The 25,027-nt window shown below is 44.3% G+C and overlaps 1 protein-coding gene across 1 annotated transcript in view; it reads right to left on the reverse strand.

The window, feature by feature from the left end:
* The window catches only part of LOC112225397 (BCL-6 corepressor), a 70,556-nt gene extending 52,277 nt beyond the window's left edge, over positions 1 to 18,279 (reverse strand). The window contains 3 exon segments of the mRNA XM_042306953.1: positions 1,360 to 1,435; positions 5,728 to 5,869; positions 17,390 to 18,279. Of these exon segments, the coding sequence (XP_042162887.1) occupies positions 1,360 to 1,435; positions 5,728 to 5,816 (165 nt within the window). The 5' untranslated portion in view covers positions 5,817 to 5,869; positions 17,390 to 18,279.
* Positions 18,280 to 25,027: the final 6,748 nt, after the last annotated feature.

Here is a 25,027-nt window from a genome sequence, read left to right on the forward strand (position 1 = left end):
CACACCTCTTCAACAGGTTATACACACCTCTTCAACTGGTTAAACACCTCTTCAACAGGTTATACACACCTCTTCAACTGGTTAAACACCTCTTCAACTGGTTAAACACCTCTTCAACTGGTTAAACACCTCTTCAACAGGTTATACACACCTCTTCAACTGGTTAAACACCTCTTCAACTGGTTAAACACCTCTTCAACTGGTTAAACACCTCTTCAACAGGTTATACACACCTCTTCAACAGGTTATACACACCTCTTCAACTGGTTAAACACCTCTTCAACAGGTTATACACACCTCTTCAACAGGTTATACACCCCTCTTCAACAGGTTATACACCACACTTCAACAGGTTATACACCACACTTCAACTGGTTATACACCACACTTCAACTGGTTATACACCACACTTCAACTGGTTATACACACCTCTTCAACAGGTTATACACACCTCTTCAACTGGTTATACACCTCTTCAACAGGTTATACACACCTCTTCAACTGGTTATACACCTCTTCAACAGGTTATACACACCTCTTCAACTGGTTATACACCTCTTCAACAGGTTATACACACCTCTTCAACTGGTTATACACACCTCTTCAACTGGTTAAACACACCTCTTCAACAGGTTATACACACCTCTTCAACAGGTTATACACACCTCTTCAACTGGTTATACACCTCTTCAACTGGATTTATACACACCTCTTCAACAGGTTATACACACCTCTTCAACAGGTTATACACACCTCTTCAACAGGTTATACACACCTCTTCAACAGGTTATACACACCTCTTCAACAGGTTATACACACCTCTTCAACTGGTTAAACACCTCTTCAACAGGTTATACACACCTCTTCAACAGGTTATACACACCTCTTCAACTGGTTAAACACCTCTTCAACTGGTTAAACACCTCTTCAACTGGTTAAACACACCTCTTCAACTGGTTAAACACCTCTTCAACAGGTTAAACACCTCTTCAACTGGTTAAACACCTCTTCAACAGGTTAAACACCTCTTCAACTGGTTAAACACCTCTTCAACTGGTTAAACACCTCTTCAACTGGTTATACACACCTCTTCAACAGGTTATACACACCTCTTCAACTGGTTAAACACCTTTTCAACTGGTTATAAAAACCTCTTCAACTAGTTATACAACACTCTTCAACTAGTTATACACCACTCTTCAACTTGCTATACAACACTATTCCACTTGCCTTATACACCTGTAACATGTTATACACATGGTATGACTTCACTTGTGTGAGGTATGAGGGTTAACGTGTCTTAACCTTATTATAAACGTGTTATAACACTGATACACATCGTATACATGGATGACGCACCATGCTTTGTGTGATGTGGTTGCCTTCTCTTAAATCCAGGTTTCTCTGGGTCCCCGCATCACTAACAGGTACTCTCCTGGAAAGAGAAAACACATGGTCAGAATCATTTGTACACAAACACACACACACACACACAGTGGTGTGGCAGTGGTGTGCAGTGCTCTAGTTAATGACAAGCTTAAAGGCTTGAGTTTTCAACAGCAACAACAACAGAGAGAGGGGGTGAAGGACGGGCAGAAAGAGGGTGTGATGTATCTGCGATAGCAACATCTATCCCGACCCACTCACACACACACACACACACACACACACACATACATAAATACACACCCGCCAGCTGAAGTAGTCCCCCTTCTACCCCACGCTCTCAATTCAGACCCCCGCCTACCCAGGGAGTAGACAACGTGCAGTGTGGGGCCCAGGCCATTCAGTCATGTTCTCCACACACTTGTTCGCTCTAGCCTCCTTGAACCTCTCTCTCTCCCTCCCTCTTTCTCTCCCTCCATTCTGGCAGCCAGCTAAGCGAGGGACGATCATAGTTCACAGACCACTCCAGTGGGAGGCCATTCAACCTTTGCTACAGAGCACTGGATCGTACACACACACACAAACACACACACACACTAATTAATAAACAAACTCCATGAAGATGTATTTCAAACCCCAGAATAGGAAAGTGTTCTCTTCTCAGTTAGCCCACACAGTAAAAAATGGCCCAAAACCGGTCTCTCTCACACACACTCACTCACACACGGCGTCAGAACTTAATATGCAATTCGTTGTGACCTTTGTATGGTGAAAGTGCTGGTTGCGTTGAGTAAGAAGTCCCAAATCAGTGAGTGAGTGAGTGAGTGAGTGAGTGAGTGAGTGAGTGAGTGAGTGAGTGAGTGAGTGAGTGAGTGAGTGAGTGAGTGAGTGAGTGAGAGAGAGAGAGAGATACTCGGCTCCTCCATCATTGGAAAGAAACGCGTCTGTGGCTCGAGCTGCTTCGCCACCACCATGCCGCTTTTATTACAGTGACCCCAAGCTCATTAATCACTCCTCGCTCACCCTCTCCTCGCTCACCCCTCTCTCTCGCTCACCCTCTCCTCGCTCACCCTCTCCCTCGCCCACCCTCTCCCCTCTCCCTCGCTCACCCTCTCCTCGCTCACCCTCTCCCTCTCCCACCCTCTCCCTCTCCCACCCTCTCCTCGCTCACCCTCTCCCTCGCTCACCCTCACCTCGCTCACCCCACCCTCTCCTCGCTCACCCTCTCCCTCGCTCACCCTCTCCTCGCTCACCCTCTCCCTCGCTCACCCTCTCCCTCGCTCACCCTCTCCTCGCTCACCCTCTCCCTCGCTCACCCTCTCCTCGCTCACCCTCTCCCTCGCTCACCCTCTCCTCGCTCACCCTCTCCCTCTCCCACCCTCTCCCTCCCTCTCACCCCCCTCCCACCCTCTCCTCGCTCACCCTCTCCCTCGCTCACCCTCCCCTCGCTCACCCTCTCCCTCGCTCACCCTCTCCTCGCTCACCCTCTCCTCGCTCACTCCTCGCTCACCCTCTCCCCCGCTTGCGCAGCCCTTCCCCCTCTTCTTCCTTGCCTAGAGGCTTGAGCACAACCGAATCCTGCCTGCCTGGCTTGCCCGAACAACATCTGCATGAGATGAAACTGAAAACTCTTAAGGTGCCCGCATACTAGGTTCTGTTTGCTCCTAGCAGAAGAACTTGGCTAGACGAAGTGAACGTCTGTGCCTCACATACGCCCTTTAACTATAGACATTTGCTTGAAAAACAAGAAAAAAGTTGACTGTTTGTCCCACTTGAGACACCATAGCAACAAAATAGCCAGTATACACTTCCTCAAAATAGTCTGAATTCATCTAAGATATATCAAGACATCTATAATAGATTTTTACGTTTTTGCCAAGGAGGTCTTAGTCGCATAATTTTACATCTGACTAAGATTTTAGCGCAGTATTTCTCAAGTGACAAAATGTGCCGGAATACTAGCAGTCTCTCGTTGAATGAAAACAAACACTTGATTGAAAAATCCCATCCATAGTTCCCACTCTTACTTGGACTACTACTGTTGACCAATCAATGACGAAGGGGTGTAGACTTCGGCTACCGAACTTAGGCACCCGGCGTTAGAGCGAATCAGTTGGATGGGCATTCAGCTTCCATAAGGGGGCAGATTTGTGTACACACTTGCTCATGCACAAATGATTTTAACACTAGAACTGCTGGGCCTCGAGGGACCCCCCTTCAAGCTAATTGTGACTGCCACATTCTAACAGTGTAATTAATACATTTCAAATATGCTATCGCTAAAACAGCCATGAAACAGAAAGCATATGTTTTGGAACACGGTAACAGCTTATTTTTATTACAACATAATTTTAAAAATGGTAGTCACCAATTGTGAATGAAGAACAGGGTGGGCCACTCTATTTGATCATTACAGTGCCTTGCGAAAGTATTCGGCCCCCTTGAACTTTGCGACCTTTTGCCACATTTCAGGCTTCAAACATAAAGATATAAAACTGTATTTTTTTGTGAAGAATCAACAACAAGTGGGACACAATCATGAAGTGGAACGACATTTATTGGATATTTCAAAAAATTTTAACAAATCAAAAACTGAAAAATTGGGCGTGCAAAATTATTCAGCCCCTTTACTTTCAGTGCAGCAAACTCTCTCCAGAAGTTCAGTGAGGATCTCTGAATGATCCAATGTTGACCTAAATGACTAATGATGATAAATACAATCCACCTGTGTGTAATCAAGTCTCCGTATAAATGCACCTGCACTAGTCTCTATAAATGCACCTGCACATTGTCTCAGAGGTCCGTTAAAAGCGCAGAGAGCATCATGAAGAACAAGGAACACACCAGGCAGGTCCGAGATACTGTTGTGAAGAAGTTTAAAGCCGGATTTGGATACAAAAAGATTTCCCAAGCTTTAAACATCCCAAGGAGCACTGTGCAAGCGATAATATTGAAATGGAAGGAGTATCAGACCACTGCAAATCTACCAAGACCTGGCCGTCCCTCTAAACTTTCAGCTCATACAAGGAGAAGACTGATCAGAGATGCAGCCAAGAGGCCCATGATCACTCTGGATGAACTGCAGAGATCTACAGCTGAGGTGGGAGACTCTGTCCATAGGACCACAATCAGTCATATATTGCACAAATCTGGCCTTTATGGAAGAGTGGCAAGAAGAAAGCCATTTCTTAAAGATATCCATAAAAAGTGTTGTTTAAAGTTTGCCACAAGCCACCTGGGAGACACACCAAACATGTGGAAGAAGGTGCTCTGGTCAGATGAAACCAAAATTGAACTTTTTGGCAACAATGCAAAACGTTATGTTTGGCGTAAAAGCAACACAGCTCATCACCCTGAACACACCATCCCCACTGTCAAACATGGTGGTGGCAGCATCATGGTTTGGGCCTGCTTTTCTTCAGCAGGGACAGGGAAGATGGTTAAAATTGATGGGAAGATGGATGGAGCCAAATACAGGACCATTCTGGAAGAAAACCTGATGGAGTCTGCAAAAGACCTGAGACTGGGACGGAGATTTGTCTTCCAACAAGACAATGATCCAAAACATAAAGCAAAATCTACAATGGAATGGTTCAAAAATAAACATATCCAGGTGTTAGAATGGCCAAGTCAAAGTCCAGACCTGAATCCAATCGAGAATCTGTGGAAAGAACTGAAAACTGCTGTTCACAAATGCTCTCCATCCAACCTCACTGAGTTCGAACTGTTTTGCAAGGAGGAATGGGAAAAAATTGCAGTCTCTCGATGTGCAAAACTGATAGAGATATACCCTAAGCGACTTACAGCTGTAATCGCAGCAAAAGGTGGCACTACAAAGTATTAACTTAAGGGGGCTGAATAATTTTGCACGCCCAATTTTTCAGTTTTTGATTTGTTAAAAAAGTTTGAAATATCCAATAAATGTCGTTCCACTTCATGATTGTGTCCCACTTGTTGTTGATTCTTCACAAAAAAATACAGTTTTATATCTTTATGTTTGAAGCCTGAAATGTGGCAAAAGGTTGCAAAGTTCAAGGGGGCCGAATACTTTCGCAAGGCACTGTATATGGTGGGATGGGACATGCGGTGTGTGTGTGAGAATCAGGTCCGAGGAAGTCCACAGCCCAAACAGCCGGGATCGTTGTTTTTCCCATCCTGCCACATCGTCACTTGCACTGTTTTTTACACACACTCACCGAAAACCTTGTCAGGGGGACAGAATTCAACAGTCGGAAGGGGAAAGAGAACAAGAGTGCAGCCAGATAGTATGTCAACTGAGGAACATGGAGAGGTTGAGAGGAGAGAATAGAGGGTGGAGGAGAGGCGGAAAGGCAAACTGACCTCTCCTCCATGACCATCCCATACATTTGGGCCCTCTCGTGACTCATCCATGGGGGAACCGTTCCGTACATCTGTGTAGCGGAGAGCATGTCATCCCCTCATGAGACAGTCCATCTTAAAACACCTCCAAACGACCAGCGCTCTGCAAGACAGTTAATACCAAACGGTGCTATGACGCTCTCCGTCAGTCCATCCCATGTAGGCCTAAACTCACAATATGAAGCAATAAAGCACATTAAAAGCCTACATAAAACAGCAGAGTGCATTAGGCCTACAAAGAAACCTGGAAGGTGTGGGGTTACAGATTTTGATTGTTCAATTGGCTTAAGGGATCGGCAACACAAGATTGATTAAGGTGAAATGGTTCAAAATCAAATCTAATTGCATTGGTCACATGCGCCGAATACAACAGATGTAGACTTTAACACGAAATGCTTACGAGCCCTTTCCCAACAACGCAGAGTTAAAAAGTAAGAAGAACATTTGCAAAAAAAAATCTGACACCAAAATAATAGCAAGGCTATATACAAGGAGTACCAGTACCGATTCAATGTGCAGGGGTACGAGCTAGCTGAGATAATTGAGGTAATACAGTATGTACAGTACCAGTCAAAAGTTTGGACACACCCTACTCATTCAAGGGTTTTTCCTTCACTCCGCGGTCCAACTCATCTCAAACTGGGTTGAGGTTGGGTGATTGTGGGCCAGGTCATCTGTTGCAGCACTCCATCACTCTCCTTCTTGGTCAAAGAGCCCTTACACAGCCTGGAGGTGTGTTGGATTATTGTCCTGTTGAATAACAAATTATAGTCCCACTAAGAGCAAACCAGATGGGATGGCGAATCGCTGCAGAATGCTGTGGTAGCCATGCTGGTTAAGTGTGAATTTTAAATAAATCACCAGCAAAGCACCCCCACACCATCACACCTCCTCCTCCATGCTTCACGGTGGGAACCACACATGCGGAGATCATCCTTTCACCTACTCTGCATCTCACAAAGACATTGCTGTTGGGAGTAAAAATCTCAAATTTGGACTCATCAGATCAAAGGACAGATTTCCACCGGTCTAATGTCCATTGCTCATGTTTCTTGGCGCAAGCAAGTCTCTTCTTATTATTGCTGTCCTTTAGTAGTGGTTTCTTTGCAGCAATTTGACCATGAAGGCATGATTCACGCTGTCTCCTCTGAAAAGTTGATGTTGAGATGTGTCTGTTACTTGAACTCTGTGAAGCATTTATTTGGGCAGCAATTTCTGAGGCTGGTAACTCTAATGAAATTATCCTCTGGGTCTTCCTTTCCTGTGGCGGTCCTCATGAGAGCCAGTTTCATCATAGAGCTTGATGGATTTTGCGACTGCACTTGAAAAAACTTAACGTTCTTCAAATTTTCCACATTGACTGACCTTCTTGTCTTAAAGTAATGATGAACTGTTGTTTCTCTTTGCTTATTTGAGCTGTTCTTGCCCTAAAATGGACTTGGTCTTTAACCAAATAGGGCGATCTTCTGTATCCCACCCCTACCGTGTCACAACACAACTGATTGGCTCAAATGCATTAAGGAAAGATGTTCCACAAATTAACTTTTAACAAGGCACACTTGTTAATTGAAATGCATTCCAGGTGACTACCTCATGAAGCTGGTTGAGAGAATGCCAAGAGTGTGCAAAACTGTCATCAAGGCAAAGGGTGGCTACTTTGAAGAATCTAAAATCTAAAATATATTTAGATTTTTTAAAACACTTTTTTGGTTACTATATGATTCTATATTTGTTATTTCATAGTGTTGATGTTTTCAATAATATTCTACAATGTAAATGTGTCCAAACTTTTGACTGGTACAGTAGATATTTAATATACAGGCTATACATTTAAAAAGTGTTTTAGATATTTCTTAGGATAGAGAAAGATAATGGCAGCTTTAGACATTTTGGTCAAGGGAGGGTTTCTCTACATTTATGTAGGTTTATAAGGATATGCTATATGCTACCTGTCCACCATGCCTAGGCCGTAAATGATTTACAGTGTCCGAGGCCGGAAGTTTCGACAGCTACGCCTCTTCAATGCACAGTAAATAGTAAAAGAACCAGCTGCGCATCTTTGAAGAGCTAGCTGTATATGTGTGTACAGTGTGTGTGTACAACAGGAGGAAAAGCCAGACCACGTCGACGCCCATCCCTGGTGCTAAGAATAGTTTGCACAACAAACATCTCTCGGCGGCAATCCATCAGGCCGCAGCCATGCGGCAGGCAGACCGGAGAGGGCCGGTCGGGCTGCGTTTATAAAACAGACCACTGGAGCGGAGCACGATTCGCACTATTAAACCACCGGGTGTTTTTAGCAAGTGTCATCAGAGAGAGAGAGAGACAGAGGAGCAAGAGAAAATAGAAAGAGGGAAAAGAGCGAGAGAGAAGAGAGAAAAGGAAAAGAAAGAGAAGGGAAACAGTGGCGCACAAACAACCTTGTGAATTCAATATGCATTTATTTATCTTCCTCTACGATTTTCAAATGACTAAAACACTGTACATAGCTGATAATATAACACTTGAAAATGTAAAAAATAATTTTGTAACCTTTTTGAGAGCAATGTTTTTGGTTGATGTTGTTACATTTGTTTCTTCTCACTTGTTTTTATTTCAATTGCTTTGGCAATGTACACATGTTTCCCATTACAATGAAGCCCCTTTGAATTGAGTAAGCGAGAGAGAGAAAGAGAAAGAGACAGAGAAAGAGAGAGAGAAAGGGCAAACAGCGAGAGAGATCTGTTCCAGTCCGATCTCGTTTCCTGTTACTATCACGACTTCAACTCCATCTGACCTGTCATATGCGGAGGAACAATAACGTCCTCACCGCCAGCGCTCAACCAACCCCCCAGGCTGCCCTCCTTTCAGTTGTTATACCTCAAGAGAAAAGAAAGGAAGCTGTGTGTGTGTATGTGTGTGTAGCAGAGCAGTGGTATGGGTCATCAACTCATAAATATCTCCTCTTTATACACACAACTGGCTAAACTGTTCTAGAGATTCAACTAAATGTAAATGTTTAGGCTATGTGACATATATGCTGATATATGTTAAAAACAACAAACACATTATATTGATGTGGGTGGCGTAGGCTATAAATCTGGAAATGTGTCCATTTTTCCGTGCCTGGCATGCTGCTGTGCAAGTCTTTCTCTCTAGGCTCGAGCGAACTGGGACGAGGAGGGCGGGGGGAGTGGGCCCGGGGCCATCTCTCTCTGGAGCGCAGAGGCTCGAGCTTCTGCTCTAAAAAAAATGCAGTGTGACGCAGGATAATCTCCGCAGCGACGGGGGTGAGGAGTGAGGATTAACACGGATTAATGCACACACCACTACGCAGGACTCGGGTGTGTGTGTGTGTGTGTGTGTGTGTGTGTGTGTGTGTGTGTGTGTGTGTGTGTGTGTGTGTGTGTGTGTGTGTGTGTGTGTTGCCAAAACGAAACGAAAAGAAAGCGCATACCACTTGGGTGGACCGAAAATAAAACAACGAAAACAAAGCTCGGAATGGTTTTAAAGACACGTCTAGAGATTAGCTTTACTGCAATCTATTCACTACTTCAAAATGAAAACTGCATCTTTGTCCATAATGCTAGGAGGGCTCTATCATTTTTGTCGTTTAAGGTAATACAAAGATTATAGATTGGAAGTAAAATAATAGTTCTCAATGTGTCTTTTGATATATATATCACATATTTATTTTATTCCTTTGTCACATTCATTACCAGGATCATTATACCCGACAAATACAACAAATGTAGCAACCCTTTCTCCAGGGTCCTTGCTCTCCGGGATCCTACCCCATTGCAGTTGGTTACGGTTATGGAGAGGTTAGGGTAGGAACGTCCTAACTATCTCGGATAGAACTAGCCCTTTCCCCAGGCCCCCAGTGTTCTCGTACACTCTCGTGCGTAACAGCACATCTCGAGAGACACGCAGCTGCCAAAAGAGAGAGAGTGCCTGTGTGTTTGCATTACAGCGTGTGTGTGTGTGTGTGTGTGTGTGTGTGTGTGATATATATATGTGTGTGTGTGTGTGTGTGTGTGTGTGTGTGTGTGTGTGTGTGTGTGTGTGTCAGAGAGAGAGACTGGTGTAGGGAAACTCCGAGACAGCTCCCTGTAGACAGAGAGAGAGAGAGAGAGAGAGAGAGAGAGAGAGAGAGAGAGAGAGAGAGAGAGAGAGACGTGGGCAGGCCTCCAACATTTCTACGCACGGAATACTAGCGAGGCACGATAGGCAGCCAGCAGCAGAGCGCACAGGGGCGGATAGGGGGACTAAACCGCGCAGAGGAGGGCTTTCACTTCCCACTCCACATGATACAACAATCCCGTAGTCAGTATGCAGCAGTTTATTCCGTAACACACAGGGACTGAATGTGAAAGAAGAGGACAGTGTCACAACATGACCATGGAAAGTCAGAAATTTTATTCCAGAAAAAATTACACAACCAAGTCTGAATCACTCGTAATCCCAACAATGTAGCACAATATATTCACAGTTGTCAACACATTATCAGCACGGGGACGACTACATATGAATCTATAATTCCCATATAGCGAACACGTGATGACCAATGAAATACATAACCCTACAACGGGGACATTGTGTCCATGCACGCAGTCCCGTGGCAGAGGGCGTGGGGAGGTCGAGGAGAGAATGGACAAGAGAGAGCTCCACTATAGCGCGCACACACACGGGGGAGTGAGAGAGAGAGAGAGAGAGAGAGAGACAGAGAGACAGAGAGAGACAGAGAGAGAGACAGAGAGAGAGAGAGAGAGAGAGAGAATGGCTGTTTAAAACAGCTGTCCATTATTTGCGCGCGGGCTGTACACAGGGCCTCTCGCCCTTCCGCCACACAGGCGAATGCAAGTCAGTGCGGGAGGACAGTCCGGGAGCATGACCGCCAACAACGCCGACATTGTGTGACCCGTGCTGTCACTGGAGAACCGGTGACGGCCGCTGAACCATGCCATTCATCCCGGGCCAAATTAGTACTAAATGGACCTTTTATGTCCCCAGGGGGGCCAGGATTGTAGTAACAGGGATGCGCATGTTAGTCGCCTTAGGCCTATATCATCAAAATAAATCAAGCGCAACATGTTTTTTGATTAATTGAGCACTGTTAATCTGACAATACTATTGGAAATTAATGTTGAAAGTTCCATTTATATTCCTAAAACTTAAGTTGAAAATGATGCTGTAGATGCTTCCTGTTGACAAGACATTTTGATAAATAGCCCAACACTGTTTTAACGTGTCCAAATCAATAACCAATATGAAAAAACAGTTTGTGATATTGAAAACATAAAATGTACTATCTTCACATACTCTACATATTTATCATAGTTATCAAACGCAACAATAGTAATAATCGTTTTATTTATTTTTTAAACGAACCACCTTATAAACTGCACACGAACCAAAAACCCAATAAAGTGCCAATAAATCACTGATTATGGGGGAAATCAAGTTGTATTCACTGTTGAAACTAACACAACAACATAAAACATGCAAACTGGAGATTTTTTTTTACATCACTGGTTAGAGAACCTGTAGAACACAGCTACATTTTGGAACGTTGCATTTTGATTTGTGGGTCCCCAAACAGAAATGCATCACTTGTATCAATAACTCCTATCCATATCACGTTGAAATCAATTGTGCAAGAGGGGGGAGATGTGGTTCCTGTTCAAACGAACACAGCTCAAAAACCACAGGGAATCTGGGAATAATATGTACATCACTGGTTAGAGGTCAATTTGTAGAAGACAGTTAACTACATTCTGATATGTTGCATTTGAATTCAAGTGGGTCGCCAATGTGGCAAGTGTAACACAACACGTGTTCTGTTAATCACACGCTGTTAAACACACGCTGAAATCATTAGAACAGGGGGCAAACCTTTGGGGTGTAGCGCTGTTTAAACTAAAACTATTCCAAGGCCACTCGGAAACGTGGAATAATTTACAGGCCTACATGGTTGGTTAGATGAGAACTTGTAGAAGAAGGCTTATGTATATTTTGGAATGTCAGATGTTGATTTCCGGAGGAATCCATCGCGGAATAGGTAACGAACCACTTGTTCTGTCAGTTCATTTAAACGAATCAAGATGTGTCATATGATATCAACAGTGACAATGGTTGGCTGCTATTTAAGTGATAACTTGACTGTACAATCCATGTCTTGGGGGTGTGTGGCCAGCGATTTATATAGACTGACCCCCCAAATGTTCTGTGCCATTTAATTTACTCATTAGTGGTTCTAAGTCCTGCGCATCCCTGATAAAGCCATCAACATGAAACAACTAGAACCAGGATTCGTCGGACCAGGCAATTGTCCAGCGTTGGTGATAACGTGCCCACTGGAGCCGGTTCTTGTTGTTTTTAGCTGATAGGAGTGGATACCGGTGTGGTCCTCCTCTACAGTAGCCCATCCGTGACAGGGTCCGACGAGTTGTAAATTCTGAGATGTCGTTCTGCACACCACTGTTGTACTGCGCGATTATTTGCCTGTTTGTGGCCCACCTGTTAGATTGCACGATTCTTATTAGACCTCTCATCAACGAGCCGTTTTCCCCCACAGGGCTGACACTGGATGAGTTTTGTTTTGTCGCACCAATCTCGGTAAACCCTAGACACAGTCGCTGTGAAAATCTCAGGAGACCGGCCATTTCTAAGATACTGGAACCGGCTTAGGTCACTCGTTTTGCCCATTCTAACATTCCATCGAAAACTAACTGAATTCCTCTATGCCAGTCTGCCTGCTTTATACAGTAAACCACGGCCACATGACTTAGTCTGTAGGAGCGAACCTTTTGTGAAAGGGCTGGTGTACCTAATAAACTGTCAATGGTGTATTCCTCACTCATTTAACCATTTAGAGAGTTAAATGCTCTTAAACACAATTGAACCGGGTGCTCTAGACTGAAGCCTCCATAGTGTATGTGCAGCAGCCGGAACATTTAAAGTCCCTAGCCTTATTCTTTTCTTTGAAACATCCTATTACACATTTTTGAGGTTTGAGAAAGTCCCCACTGGGCATATACTTCACATCAACGTCTATTCCACGTTGATTCAATGTAATTTAATTGAAATGGCGTGAAAACAACGTTGATTCGACCAGTGTGTGCCCAGTGGGCCATGGCTCAATCAATATGGAGATATTTGGGAATATAATATCCCCTGAAGCAAATGTATTTTTGCTTTAAATTCTTGGCTGCGAATGTGATGGAACTGGCTGTGAATCAGATAGGCCTACTGTGTGATTAAATTACGTTCAAATCATCAATGCTGCTGCTATGCTTCAAATTAAATGTTTAATGCCGGATTTCTATATAAAACGCACACATCTAGTTGGTGGTACAGTAACCGAAAAAGGTTGGGAACCACTGGCCTAGCCCACGTCTTGCATGTAGATCCAAATAGTGCGTAATTTAGAATTTTATGTTTCGGTGGAAAATGAATGTTATCTTGAGCGGTGTAATAGAAATAACGCAACATACACACGCCCCCTCGAACTGCCGCGCTCTGCGCAGTGTCTGTAGGATTTCGTCAGCAGTAGGCGATAACATCTAAAAACCAAACGGGCCCGCTTGATCAAGATGGGGCCTACTTAGACGAAAAGGAGGACGACTGGCTGGCCAAGTCTCATCGTCAACATCCTCTCCCAAAATTATAATTCGGTGAGGTCATGAACATAGGCCAAATAAATAATCCACCTTGCACAAAAGCAACATTATTCGAATTCAAATATCACACTCTAGTTCAGACCAAGGATGGACCGGGATGGTTGACACACTTAATTCTGTATTCATTTGTTCCCCATTCAATGAAAGAAGAATAGTATCTCACATCACTCTATTTATCGTCTTAGGCCCTCACGCTGTGGGTGCTATACGGGGGTAGTGACACGTCTCTCTGCGGGGAAGTGATCCGTGTGCTCGGGGCCTCCGCGGAACTAAAAGCTCTGTGAAACAGAGAGAAAAAAGGCCTCTCCCGTTTCAGCGCGAGGTCCCATGAGGCCTGGACTGAGGCTCAGCTTCAATCAAACCCTGACATCTCCTCCGGGAGGCGTACAGCACACCGAAACTCGATCTCCCCCATCTCTCTGCCATGCCTTCACTTTTGTTCACAGGCACCTCGCATGAGCAGCCAAGAGCGCAGCGGTGGTGTTGGGACTGTTGTTGTATTCAGTGGAAGAACACAAACAACAACAAGTGACATTAGCTTAAAATGGGAGGGCTGAAGCTTTGTCTCAGTAACGCTGTAAGAAGAAAACATTGCCTATATTCATTCGGGGCTACAATCAATCGCTAGACAACAACATCATGACAGGGGATATACCAACACAAGCTCCAAAGAAAACTACATGCCTTGCCATACTTGCAGCAGGGATATACTGTGAATCATAAAAACATAACGGTTAATTTTTAATAGGTCATACTGTCATTGTTTCTCACTTCCCATACAGAAGGATTACTGTCCATTTCACCATATCGAACCAAAGTCAGGTGACACAGAAATGGTCGCCCACACGGCCACAGAGAATTATATTGACATATTAGCGCATGGATTCCCCCTCGTAGATCCATTGATTTCAGCCGATTACAAAACGGCCCAACAGCGTTTAATGGGTTTAGAATGGAGGCGGTGAGATTGTTCCTGCGCGACGCAGATTATCATCTCCATGCCGCCCCACGGGGAGCCTAGAGACGCTGTCACAAATACCAGATCCATCAAACCGCAGGACAATAGCCTGCCAGGCTCCGGGTAGATAGGCACAGATCGAGGATCAGGGTAGGCTTTACCCTCCCGATCCAATCATTTAGGGGGATAAACACAAAATTGACTTAAGATCAGTGTCTATGCAATCTTCTTCCTGCTCCATTTATAAAGTCCCCGACCTGCCCATTTAGACATGGTGGTATAGTGTATGGAGAGATCGTAACTCGAGCACAACGAGAGGAGACAATGACCTTGCTACACGTGATGGCGAGCCATTCAATGAAATAACGTGCAACCTACGCTATAGCAGGCTAATCTACTGCATCGTCAGGGGGGAATTATGGGGCCTCTCATTTTCTTCTTCCTTTCATGTCTAGTCCCCCCCCTCCACCACCACCACCACGTCCCTCTTGCTCTCTCTCTCTCGTGCGTAATTTTGACCTCTGGGCGCGAACGGACACCTGGAGAATGAATCAGCACGGCTGACCTCATCCCACGAGCATAGTAGGCAATGAGGCGCTAAACAGTCCAATGGGATGCTATAAAATAAACTGCAACCAGAATGAGCTGTTTTAAGCTTTATGAAGTATAGTAGCCCGAGGTGGAATCAACTCTGTGAGATTGAAAGTCCAATTATAGGTCTGCTGATTAAACGTTAGCCTATGCACTATACACAGCTTTAGAAAGAAGCGGGTCGTTTACTCTGGGCCATTCAGACACTCTTATCCAGTCTTTCAATAATTGCACAAAAAAGGATACAACAACCACATAATGCGTACAACTTGAATAAATAAAAAACGTTATGAAACGGGTCACTCACGAACAATCACAATAAAGATGCTAAGTGAAGTGCGCATCATTACGCATAGCCATCTACCATAGACCTACAGTGGCATTGTCCAACAAATCGAGAAGTTCTTGGCTAAATATGGATACCTCCCACTGTTCCCCTATGCTGTGTGTGTGTGTGTGAGTGTGAGTGTGAGTGTGAGTGTGTGTGTGTGTGTGTGTGTGTGTGTGTGTACGCTCTGTGCTGTGCGCAAGGCCCCTGAAGGCTTGGAGGAAGGCAAACAAAACCAAAAAACCAAGATGCAACTTGTCAAGATATAGTCTATATGGAAATTTGGATATCGGAAACAGAATACCTTCCACTGGGCACAGACGTCAGTTCAATGTCCAGTTCTGATTAACATTTGGTTGAGTCATCAACTAAAGGTAATTTAACGTGAAATAAACCAAACAAGTCACCCATTAGATTTAGCTGGGAAAAAATCCTAAATTTAATGTTTTGGTTGAAATGACATGGAAACTACGTTGATTCAACCAGTTTTTGACCCGTTGGCTGCTTCATTTGTTTTATCTTGTATAGGGGTAAAAGAATCTCTCTATAGCCATCTCAAATGTTATTTACATTGGGAAAGCACACCCTTCTCTTCCTTCTACTATGAGTCCGTTTGCACAGACCAAAACCTTCTCTATCCAAATAAACCACATGATTTCCCCACTTTCAGGGTACTTACTATCATTGCTGAGTCATGTCATGGGACAATCGCAACGCAAGCTCTCACTTTGACTTTGGTCCTCTGCCTATCTGAAGTGATCACTTATCTGCCACAATGACTAGGGGGCAAACACTATGTCATAAACCACGGTTTCCCCCTATACCAGCGCAAGGCGGTTGGGGAAAGAGTAGGCCATGCCCCGTGTAATCTCCTTCCCAGCCGTGCGTAGTAGACCTATGACATAAGCTCAGGCAAGCGAAGTAGCCTATATGTATATTTAAGTACAAGGCTAAACAGGGTGTGGGTGTTTGTGTATATGCTGGTGTATTTGAAGCGGCGTTTGTATACCAGAGAGACGATTTGGTCGACTCCAATATTCTAGAACCGTAATTCTAGAACCCTAACTAATACCATTGAGCTGCAACCAATGGAGACATCGATAGCGCCCCAATTAGTGTTCTATCACTGGCCCGAGGTCACACACGCCTCATGCGCAGCGAAAAACCATGCAGTCATTGCGAGAAACCCTGGCAAACGGCAGTGGCTGCGTGCCGAGCTAGAACATGTGCATGAGTGACAATATACCTATATGGAAGAAAACTATCTCCCAAAAAGTTAAGGAATTTGCTGGAGCACGGTGGTGATTTAAGACTGAAACTGCCAGGCAGGCAAAAAGCCCTGTAGCCTGTATCCCAGATCGGGTTCAAATGACAGAGAGAGATGGAGTGTGTTGAACTGTGTTGAACCGTGTGTAAACGGAACAATCCCCTCCTCTTGGCAGGGCGAGGCTGGATTCCGTAACCTTGTTTAGGGCGCGCACACGCACACAGTGAGAACACTTAGATCGATCTGGTAAAGAAAATAAGGTGTATTTAGTAGCCTAGCCTACTTCAGTCTTATCAGTCACTTTCCATCCAACCGTTCTCGGAACCGTTCGTTGACGGGGAAGCGTCGTCCTGTATGACTTACCGACTCATCGCTCTCCGGGTTGACAGGACGGTCCCGGTCGCCAAGCACAGGGCCGAATGACTAACTAAACCCATGTTATTTATCAACCACATGCCACTGCCCCGCCGAAACACACAAAGACCACCCTATGCGCTATTCTTAGAAGTTGCCGTTCCTCTTTCTCCCCCTTCTCGCTCTCTCACGCACGCACAGACACCGAGATAAAAATCCCTCCGAACCTGTATAGTAGAACTTTACACAATTCTCTCCCAGGCTTCGTAAGCTTACACTTCTGGGTTGACAGAGTCAGGTTGGACAAAATCAATTTATGTCGTTGTGGTGTTGATAGGATACCCACAATAGGCTATCCTCTCATAGGAGGGGGGAGATCACGGTTTATAACCATTCAACAGTGGCAGAACGAATACAAGACCCACCAAAACCAAACGTCTTTATTACCCAAATATTTGTCTTACCTGGTCAATATCCTCTATTTCCAACTTTCCTTTTCCAGTTTTTCCAAGTTGTTCACGGCTCTGAGCAAATATTCGTGCGTGGAGGTTACGATTCCGTTATAAAAATCATAGACATCTCGGGCCAGTGAATATTCAAACCGTTGGATATAAATATTCAGAAGTGTGTCTAACGGGTTATTTACTTGTCAGTCAATTAAACCATATGTTATAGTGTTTCCTTTACACTCGCACAATACTTTTTCACAGTGAAATGTCAATATGTTTACAGACGAGAGAAAATCCGTCAAAATCGACTTAGTGTGACAAATCCCTAGAAATAGGGTTTCCAATCATCCTTTACAGAACGTCCCAGTGGCTGGTAACGTACAGTTTAGCAGTGCGCAAGGATACAGGTGGTAAGGTCCGCGGACTCCAGAAATGCATTCAGCTCGGTCGTATCTCGCAGCGCCATGTTGGGTTTTATCAGAGCATGCCGTTTCAAAGCTCTTACTTCCAATCTCGTCAATCCCAGTCTATTCCGAAAATATACTATTTATCTCCGTCGATATTGGGAAAAAGGTCGGGAATGTATATCTTTCCGTAGTTTTTCTCTGAAAGTTCCTGGTAGCTCCTTTCGTGCCGAGTTGCTGAAGACGCCGAACAGGGCAAGCGGAGCGGAGTGGATTGCTGTACGGCGAGCGGCTCTCTCAATCGCGCAGACTCTACCCAGAAGGCCAGTCGGGAGACCGCAATTACCATAAACCTCCTGCACATACACCGCGCGCTGGGGCGGGCGTGTAAAACAAAACACTAGCGAGAAGAGGGGGAGGGTGGCAGTGAACGGTAAAAGGGAGAAAAAAATAAATGAAGGGTAGAAATTGACTGGGGGATGACGCCGTAGCTTAACGGGAGGCTCAGGCAGAGAGAGCGAGAGAGTGTTGGATAAGGAAAGTGAAGAGGTAAAGTAGGATTATGACAGAGGGGGAAGTGGAAAAAATAAGGGAGGGAGAGAACCTGCTCGTCCAAGTTCAATGAAGGGCCGTTTATTCTAGAACTTGAAGAAAAGCATCCAATGTAAAGCCTCCACACCTCAGCTGCTGAGTCAGACCCTCAGGGTCCTATGTTGATAGTGTGTGTGTGTGTGTGTGTGTGTGTGTCTGACACCTTGGGTATCAAGACAGTAAACACTGTGCTGTCACACACAGTGAACTAGATGGGCAGACTTCCTGAGTACCAGCCCAATGTACAGAAGTTTGGGCTTTACACAATTACCCAAACATTGTCTCACAATTCAAATATGTCACACCATCCAAACATATTGACAGGGGATGGCCAAGGACACTGGTTTTACAGCATATCTATCTTTCTCTGTACATATTTGGGTTCAATATTGCATGTTGCAAAGTCATGCCAGGCAGTGAGTGAGAAGTGTGATGAGGATGAGAGAGTGACCCAGAAAGAGAGAAAGGAGGGGAGGGAGAGAGACAGACCCAGAAAGAGGAAGTGGGAAGGCAGACGTTCTGTTGGTTGCTCAAGGCTGAGATGAATCTGTTAGGTCTGTGTGTAAGAGGAGGAGGCTAGGGATATCCAGCCTAGCCGGAGGTGTGGTGTGTGTGTTCTTGGAGTGTGTGGGTGTGTGAGGGAGAGCGAGAGAGAGGGAGGGTTAGGGAGGTGGGAGGGGAGAAGAGGCCAGGGAGCAGAGTTGGCAGGGGAAGGTCTGGGTGCATTTTATGCAGCTGCTGAGAGTAGGAGCTGAAAAAGCAGTGCCTGGCACACACACACTCTCAAACACACGCATTGAAAATACATACAAATTAGTCCTTGAAGGCAAACTGTCAGGTGAGAATTTTCCTAAAACTAGCCCACTGAAGTCAGAGAGAGAAGCAGAGGCAGGGACAGGAGAGAGGGAACCAGATAAGACAGACAGAGAAAGAGAAAAGAGAGGAAGAAAGAGAGAATGCAGAATGAGAGGAGATGAAAGAGGGGCTGAGTGCTGCATTATTCTGCTCTGAAATCAGAGAGCCGTCGGCCCCAAGGGATTTGCACACACACACGCGCGCGCTATTAGCATGAGAGTGGGTGGCGAATCCTGAAAAGCCTGGGCTGGGGAAGGGTTGCTGTAGTAGTGAGGGTATGGAAGGTGAATCAGGGAAGGGAGTGATAGAGATACACAGATCAAAAACAGGTTTTGTTTCTATTTAAAAAATATGAAAACGGTTCACACTAAACTCAGGTCGTGAAGAATACTTTGTCTATTTTCTTTCAGAGAACTGAAATGTGTCATTTTGCATTCAACCAAACCCTCTGAGCCTTGTGGCATGGCAAGGAAAAACAACCTTTTATAGTAGGGGAAAATGTCCTAATATTGTCATAAACATATAACAAATGGAATATTTCAGACTTTTAGTGATAGTTATCGATCTACTTAAGTGCAACCAGGAAAAGGCCACCTGATGGAGTGTCCATCTGACAAAGGCTGGTAGTGTTGTCACTGGCCTGGTCTAGAAGGTCAAAGCTCGGATGCATGAATGCACACGTCCCCTTTCAGCTCCGCATTGGCCCTCTGGAGCATGCTCACACAGCCACCATACGCGGAGTCACGGGCCAGTCCTACATCAGAGCTCCAATCAGAGCACTGACACCATCTATCTCTCACCCTCTCTTTCAAATGTAAGAGCACACACGTCAACTGAGCTCTGAGAAAAACAAGCAAACCTTTCAAGGCTGAAAGCCATTGAATTAATCTTTGTGGTAAAACAGTCAGAGCTCTGCGCGTGTGTGCATCCATGTGGATGTGTGACTTTGTGCTCATGGAAGTTTGATTGTGTGTGAGGTAGTTGTAGTTGCCCCTGTATATTTATGTGAAACAGTCAGAGCTCTGAGTTTGTGTTTGTGTCTGTGCATGTGTGTGTGTGTGTCAGTAAACCAAAACAGTGAATGCACACACACACACCCCAGTGTAGGAGCAGCACTCTGGGAGGTCACAGTGATCCAGCCATCTGCTGCTGCAATCAGACACTGGAGCAACGCTGACATACACACACACAAAGCCCCATGGAAACAGTTAGAGAAGCACACACATTACTGGCAATCGCACACAGTAGACACACAGGCAAACACACTGCTGGCACACACACACACAGCCAAAGACACATACATTTTGTACAGAAACACCCCCCCCCACACACACACACACACACACACACACACACACACACACAAACACATTCGGTTAGGGCGGCCAACATGCAAACTAGCACAGTGTCACGCACAATATCTGACTAACACACAAATGCCACACGCACACCTCAGGCTCAGGTTTCAGGAAGCTCTTTGCACGCAGTTCAGCTAGCAGCAGCCGGTCCTAATCAGCACAATCCACCTGCAGATCGTTATGGATCGCTTACCGCAATCCACATATGGACAGACACACACACTTTTATAATATACACTTACTCAGACAAACCCTACTCTTTTTCTTTAGCACGCACACACACACTTTCTAACACACGGACACCTATCTTACACTCATACTGCGCCCTCACTAATAATCGGGAATCCACCTTGAGATCGTTACGGATTCCTTATCACAATCCACACACGCGCACCTACGCAACAGCCCCCCGCCCCCGCCGCCGTGCCGGGCTAACCGGTTCCCCACAGGCGCGCCATGCTGCGTTAGCGCAGCCTCACCAGGGATAATTACAGACCAGCGCAGTCGGGCACGCATGGCCCCGTGCCAAGGCTGATCAGTGATACAAAGAGAAACGCGAAGCGAGAAAATCGTTAAGGGCCGAGGATATAGACCCCTATAAAACTCAACTCTGGACCTTGAAGCCAGTTCCACTGCATTTGTCATTGTTCCCTTCAAATCAGGGACTGATTTAGACCTGCAACACCAGGTGTGGGCATATAAAATATGTAGAAAACGAGCTTTATTGGGCTGAAATTAAAATGGTCTGTAATCAAATAACCTACAATTAGCAGGGTTCCCTAAAAATGTCAAAAGACAAAAAAGATTAGCCTGGCTTCCAAGCATTCTGAGCAGACCACTAGCCTTTGATAGCTCAGCGAAGCTCGCCCCCTTCCCTCCCTCCCTCCCTCCGGGAGAGCTCTGTCGAGTTCCGCTCGTAACCCCCCCCCCTCTCCCCACTCTGCCTGAGCTGTCAGGCTGCGCACACTCCAAATCAAGTGAAATAGATCATAAACAAAAGTAAAATAAACAATAAAAAATTAACAGGAAACATTACACTCATAAAACTTCCAAAAGAATAAAGACATTTCAAATGTCATATGTCTATATACAGTGTTGTAATGATGTACAAAAGAGAACATAAACATAACTATAGGTTGTATTTAGAAAGGTGTTTGTTTTTCACTGGTTGCCCTTTTCTTGTGGCAACAGGTCACAAATCTTGCTGCTGTGATTGCACACTGTGGTATTTCACCCAATAGATATGGGAGTTTATCAAAATTGGATTTGTTTTCTAATTATTTGTGGGTCTGGGTTATCTGAGGGAAATATGGTCATACATTTGGCAGGAGGTTAGGAAGTGCAGCTCAGTTTCCACCTCTCTCTCTCTCTTTCAAATAAACACACACACAAACACGCTCATAAACACATTGGCGCTACCGAGCTCCGAGAGGCCTCCGGCGCTTCACTCCCTTCCCGTGCTACTGCGATTAGCCATGGCAGGAGAGAAGGCATGATAGTGCGATATTTTTTTGTTGATGTTGCTTTGAGTCATCTCACTTTTGTTTATTTCACTTGCTCTGGGAATGTAAACACGTGTTTCCGATTCGAATAAAGCCCATTTGAATTTAACTGAATTGAGAGAGAGAGAGAGAGAGAGAGAGAGAGAGAGAGAGAGAGAGAGAGAGAGAGAGAGAGAGAGAGAGAGAGAGAGAGAGAGAGAGAGAGAGAGAGAGAGAGAGAGAGAGAGAGAGAGACGCTTGAGACGGAAAAACGGAGTACGATTCCATAACGGAGCTCTCATCTCCGCCCTTCCATCTTCCCTCTCGCTGGTTCATTTCCACTTCTCCTCCCCCCTCTCTCATTCCCTCGCTCTCCTTTCCGTTCAGGCTCCACCGCAGCAGATAAATGTCCGCGGCTCGTGAGGCGGCAGCTGGTATCTGGGGCGGTGACGGCGGTCGGCAGACGAGGGAAACATAGACTGTGTGTGTGTGTGTGTGTGTGGTTGAGGGCTCGTTTTACGGCATTTGGGAATTAAATGGCTCTCATATAGAGCCTGTAGAGCACAAGACAAGACCAGACGAGGCACGTTAGGGCATGTTGGGGGAAAACGCAACGTTCAGTAGATACGTGCATACGTGCTATCCTTACGAAAACACATGTTGAAGGGCTGAATTATTATTTTATGTTATTTGATAAAAACAGAAACTTTAGAAAGGGGGCGTTTTGCGCCACTATCGCCCCCCCCCCCCAAAAAATGCCTCCTGAAACTGTGTTAAAATAAATGTTATGCGTTTCATCTAGACATTTTACAGTAATTGACTCTTATAAGCTACAGTCTAGGTATCTTATTTTAATTAAATAAGTCAAATATCGAAACCAAATGGCATTGCACACTTCACGATTAAAAGGTTTTCATTTATTAAGGTACCTATTTTAATTTGTGCACTTCCTGTCCAAATCTTCCTAAAGTATAAAAAAATGGATGATGTAAATCAATTAAATTACTTATAGATTATTTGGACATGATTTGGAAAATGCTGATACAGTGCCTTCAGAAAGTATTCAGCACCCTTGACTTTTTCAACATTTTGTGGGATTAAAATGTATTTATTTGTCCTTTTTTTTGTCAACGATCTACAAAAAATAGTGGAAGTGGAAGAAAAATGCTATTTTTTTTTATTAATGGAAAATAAAACACTAATATAATTTGTTTAGATAAGTATTCAACCCCCTGAATCAATATATTAAAATCCCCATTGGCAGCGATTACAGCTTTAAGTCTTTCTGGGTAAGTCTCTAAGAGCTTTGCAAACCTGGATTGTACAATAATTGCCCATTTTTCTTTTTAGTATTCTTCAAGCTCTGTCAAGTTGGTTGTTGATCATTGCTAGACAGCCATTTTCATGTCTTGCCATAGATTTTAAAGCCGATTTAAGTCAAAACTGTAACTAGGCCACTACTGAACATTCAATGGCATCTTAGTAAGCAACTCCAGTGTATATTTGGCCTTGTGTTTTAGGTTATTGTCCTGCTGAAAGGTGAATTTGTCTCCCAGTGTCTGTTGGAAAGCAGACTGAAACAGGTTTTCCTCTAGGATTTTGCATGTGCTTAGCTCTATTCTGTTTCTTTTTATCCTAAATACTACCTAGTCCTAGCTTATGACAAGTATACCCATAACATGATTCCGCCACCACCACGTTTGAAAATATGAAGAGTGGTACTCAGTGATGTGTTGTGTTTGATTTGCCCCAAACATAACACTTTGTATTCAGGATATTAAGTTATTTCTTTGCCACATTTTTTGCAGTTTTATTTTTGTCCCTTGTTGCAAACAGGATGCATGTTTTGGAATATTTTTCTTCTGTACAGGCTTCCTTCTTATTACTCTGTCATTTAGGTTAGTATTGTGGTGTAACTACAATTATGTTTATAGATCCTCCGTTTCCTCCTATCACAGCCATAAAACTCGGTAAATGGTTTAAAATCACCATTGGTCTCATGGTGAAATCCCTGAGAGGTTTCCTTCCTCTCCGTCAACTGAGTTAGGAAGGAGTCCTGTATCTTTGTAGTGACTGGATGTTTTGAAACACAATCCAGTGGGGAGAACAAGTATTTGATACACAGCCGATTTTGCAGGTTTTCCTACTTACAAAGCATGTAGAGGTCTGTCATTTTTATCATAGGTACACTTCAACTGTGAGAGACGGAATCTAAAACAAAAATCCAGAAAATCACATTGTATGATTTTTAAGTAATTCCACTTTGACATTATGGGATATTGTGTGTAGATCAGTTACACAACATCTAAATGTAATCGATTTTAAACTCAGGCTGTACCACAACATGGGTGTGAATACTTTCTGAAGGCACTGTATAGAGTACCATTGACTTGCATTGTATTGCCCTGGGGGCATTTTTTGGATTATTTATCTTAAGGCTTCCCTACTGGTTTATAAAAAAAATGGTTATAAATCTAATTTCAGTAGATTATATAACTTTTTCTAAATGATAAAATATTAGATACATTTAGCTCAACATTGTTTTGTTGGATTGACTTAAATTGAGATGAGAGATTACATTTTTAGTTGAGCAAGTGTTCAAATAAAAAGTGTGACAAAGTGGTTTCTGTGAGAATTACAGGAGGGGGGTGTTTTACCCTGGGGGGTGTTTTACCCCAAGACAACATAATACAGCCATAATCATATGCATGGTATAGGAATTAGTTAGTGCTGTGCACATGCAACACAGAGATAGGCTACACACACACACAAATACCCACCCACTCACGCACTACTCACACACACCACAAGCAAACAAAGTAGCCTGTGCTGTTTGAGTGTTTGTTTGAGTACGTGTGTGAGAGAGAGACGAGGGGGGGGGGGGTGTAATTAGACAAAAAATACATTTCATGCAGTTCCTCACCCAGCTTGTGCAGCCCTCACAAGCACCAGCCAGGCGAGCGA

This window comes from Oncorhynchus tshawytscha, linkage group LG26 (assembly GCF_018296145.1).
Source record: "Oncorhynchus tshawytscha isolate Ot180627B linkage group LG26, Otsh_v2.0, whole genome shotgun sequence".
NCBI classification, from domain to species: Eukaryota; Metazoa; Chordata; class Actinopteri; order Salmoniformes; family Salmonidae; genus Oncorhynchus; species Oncorhynchus tshawytscha.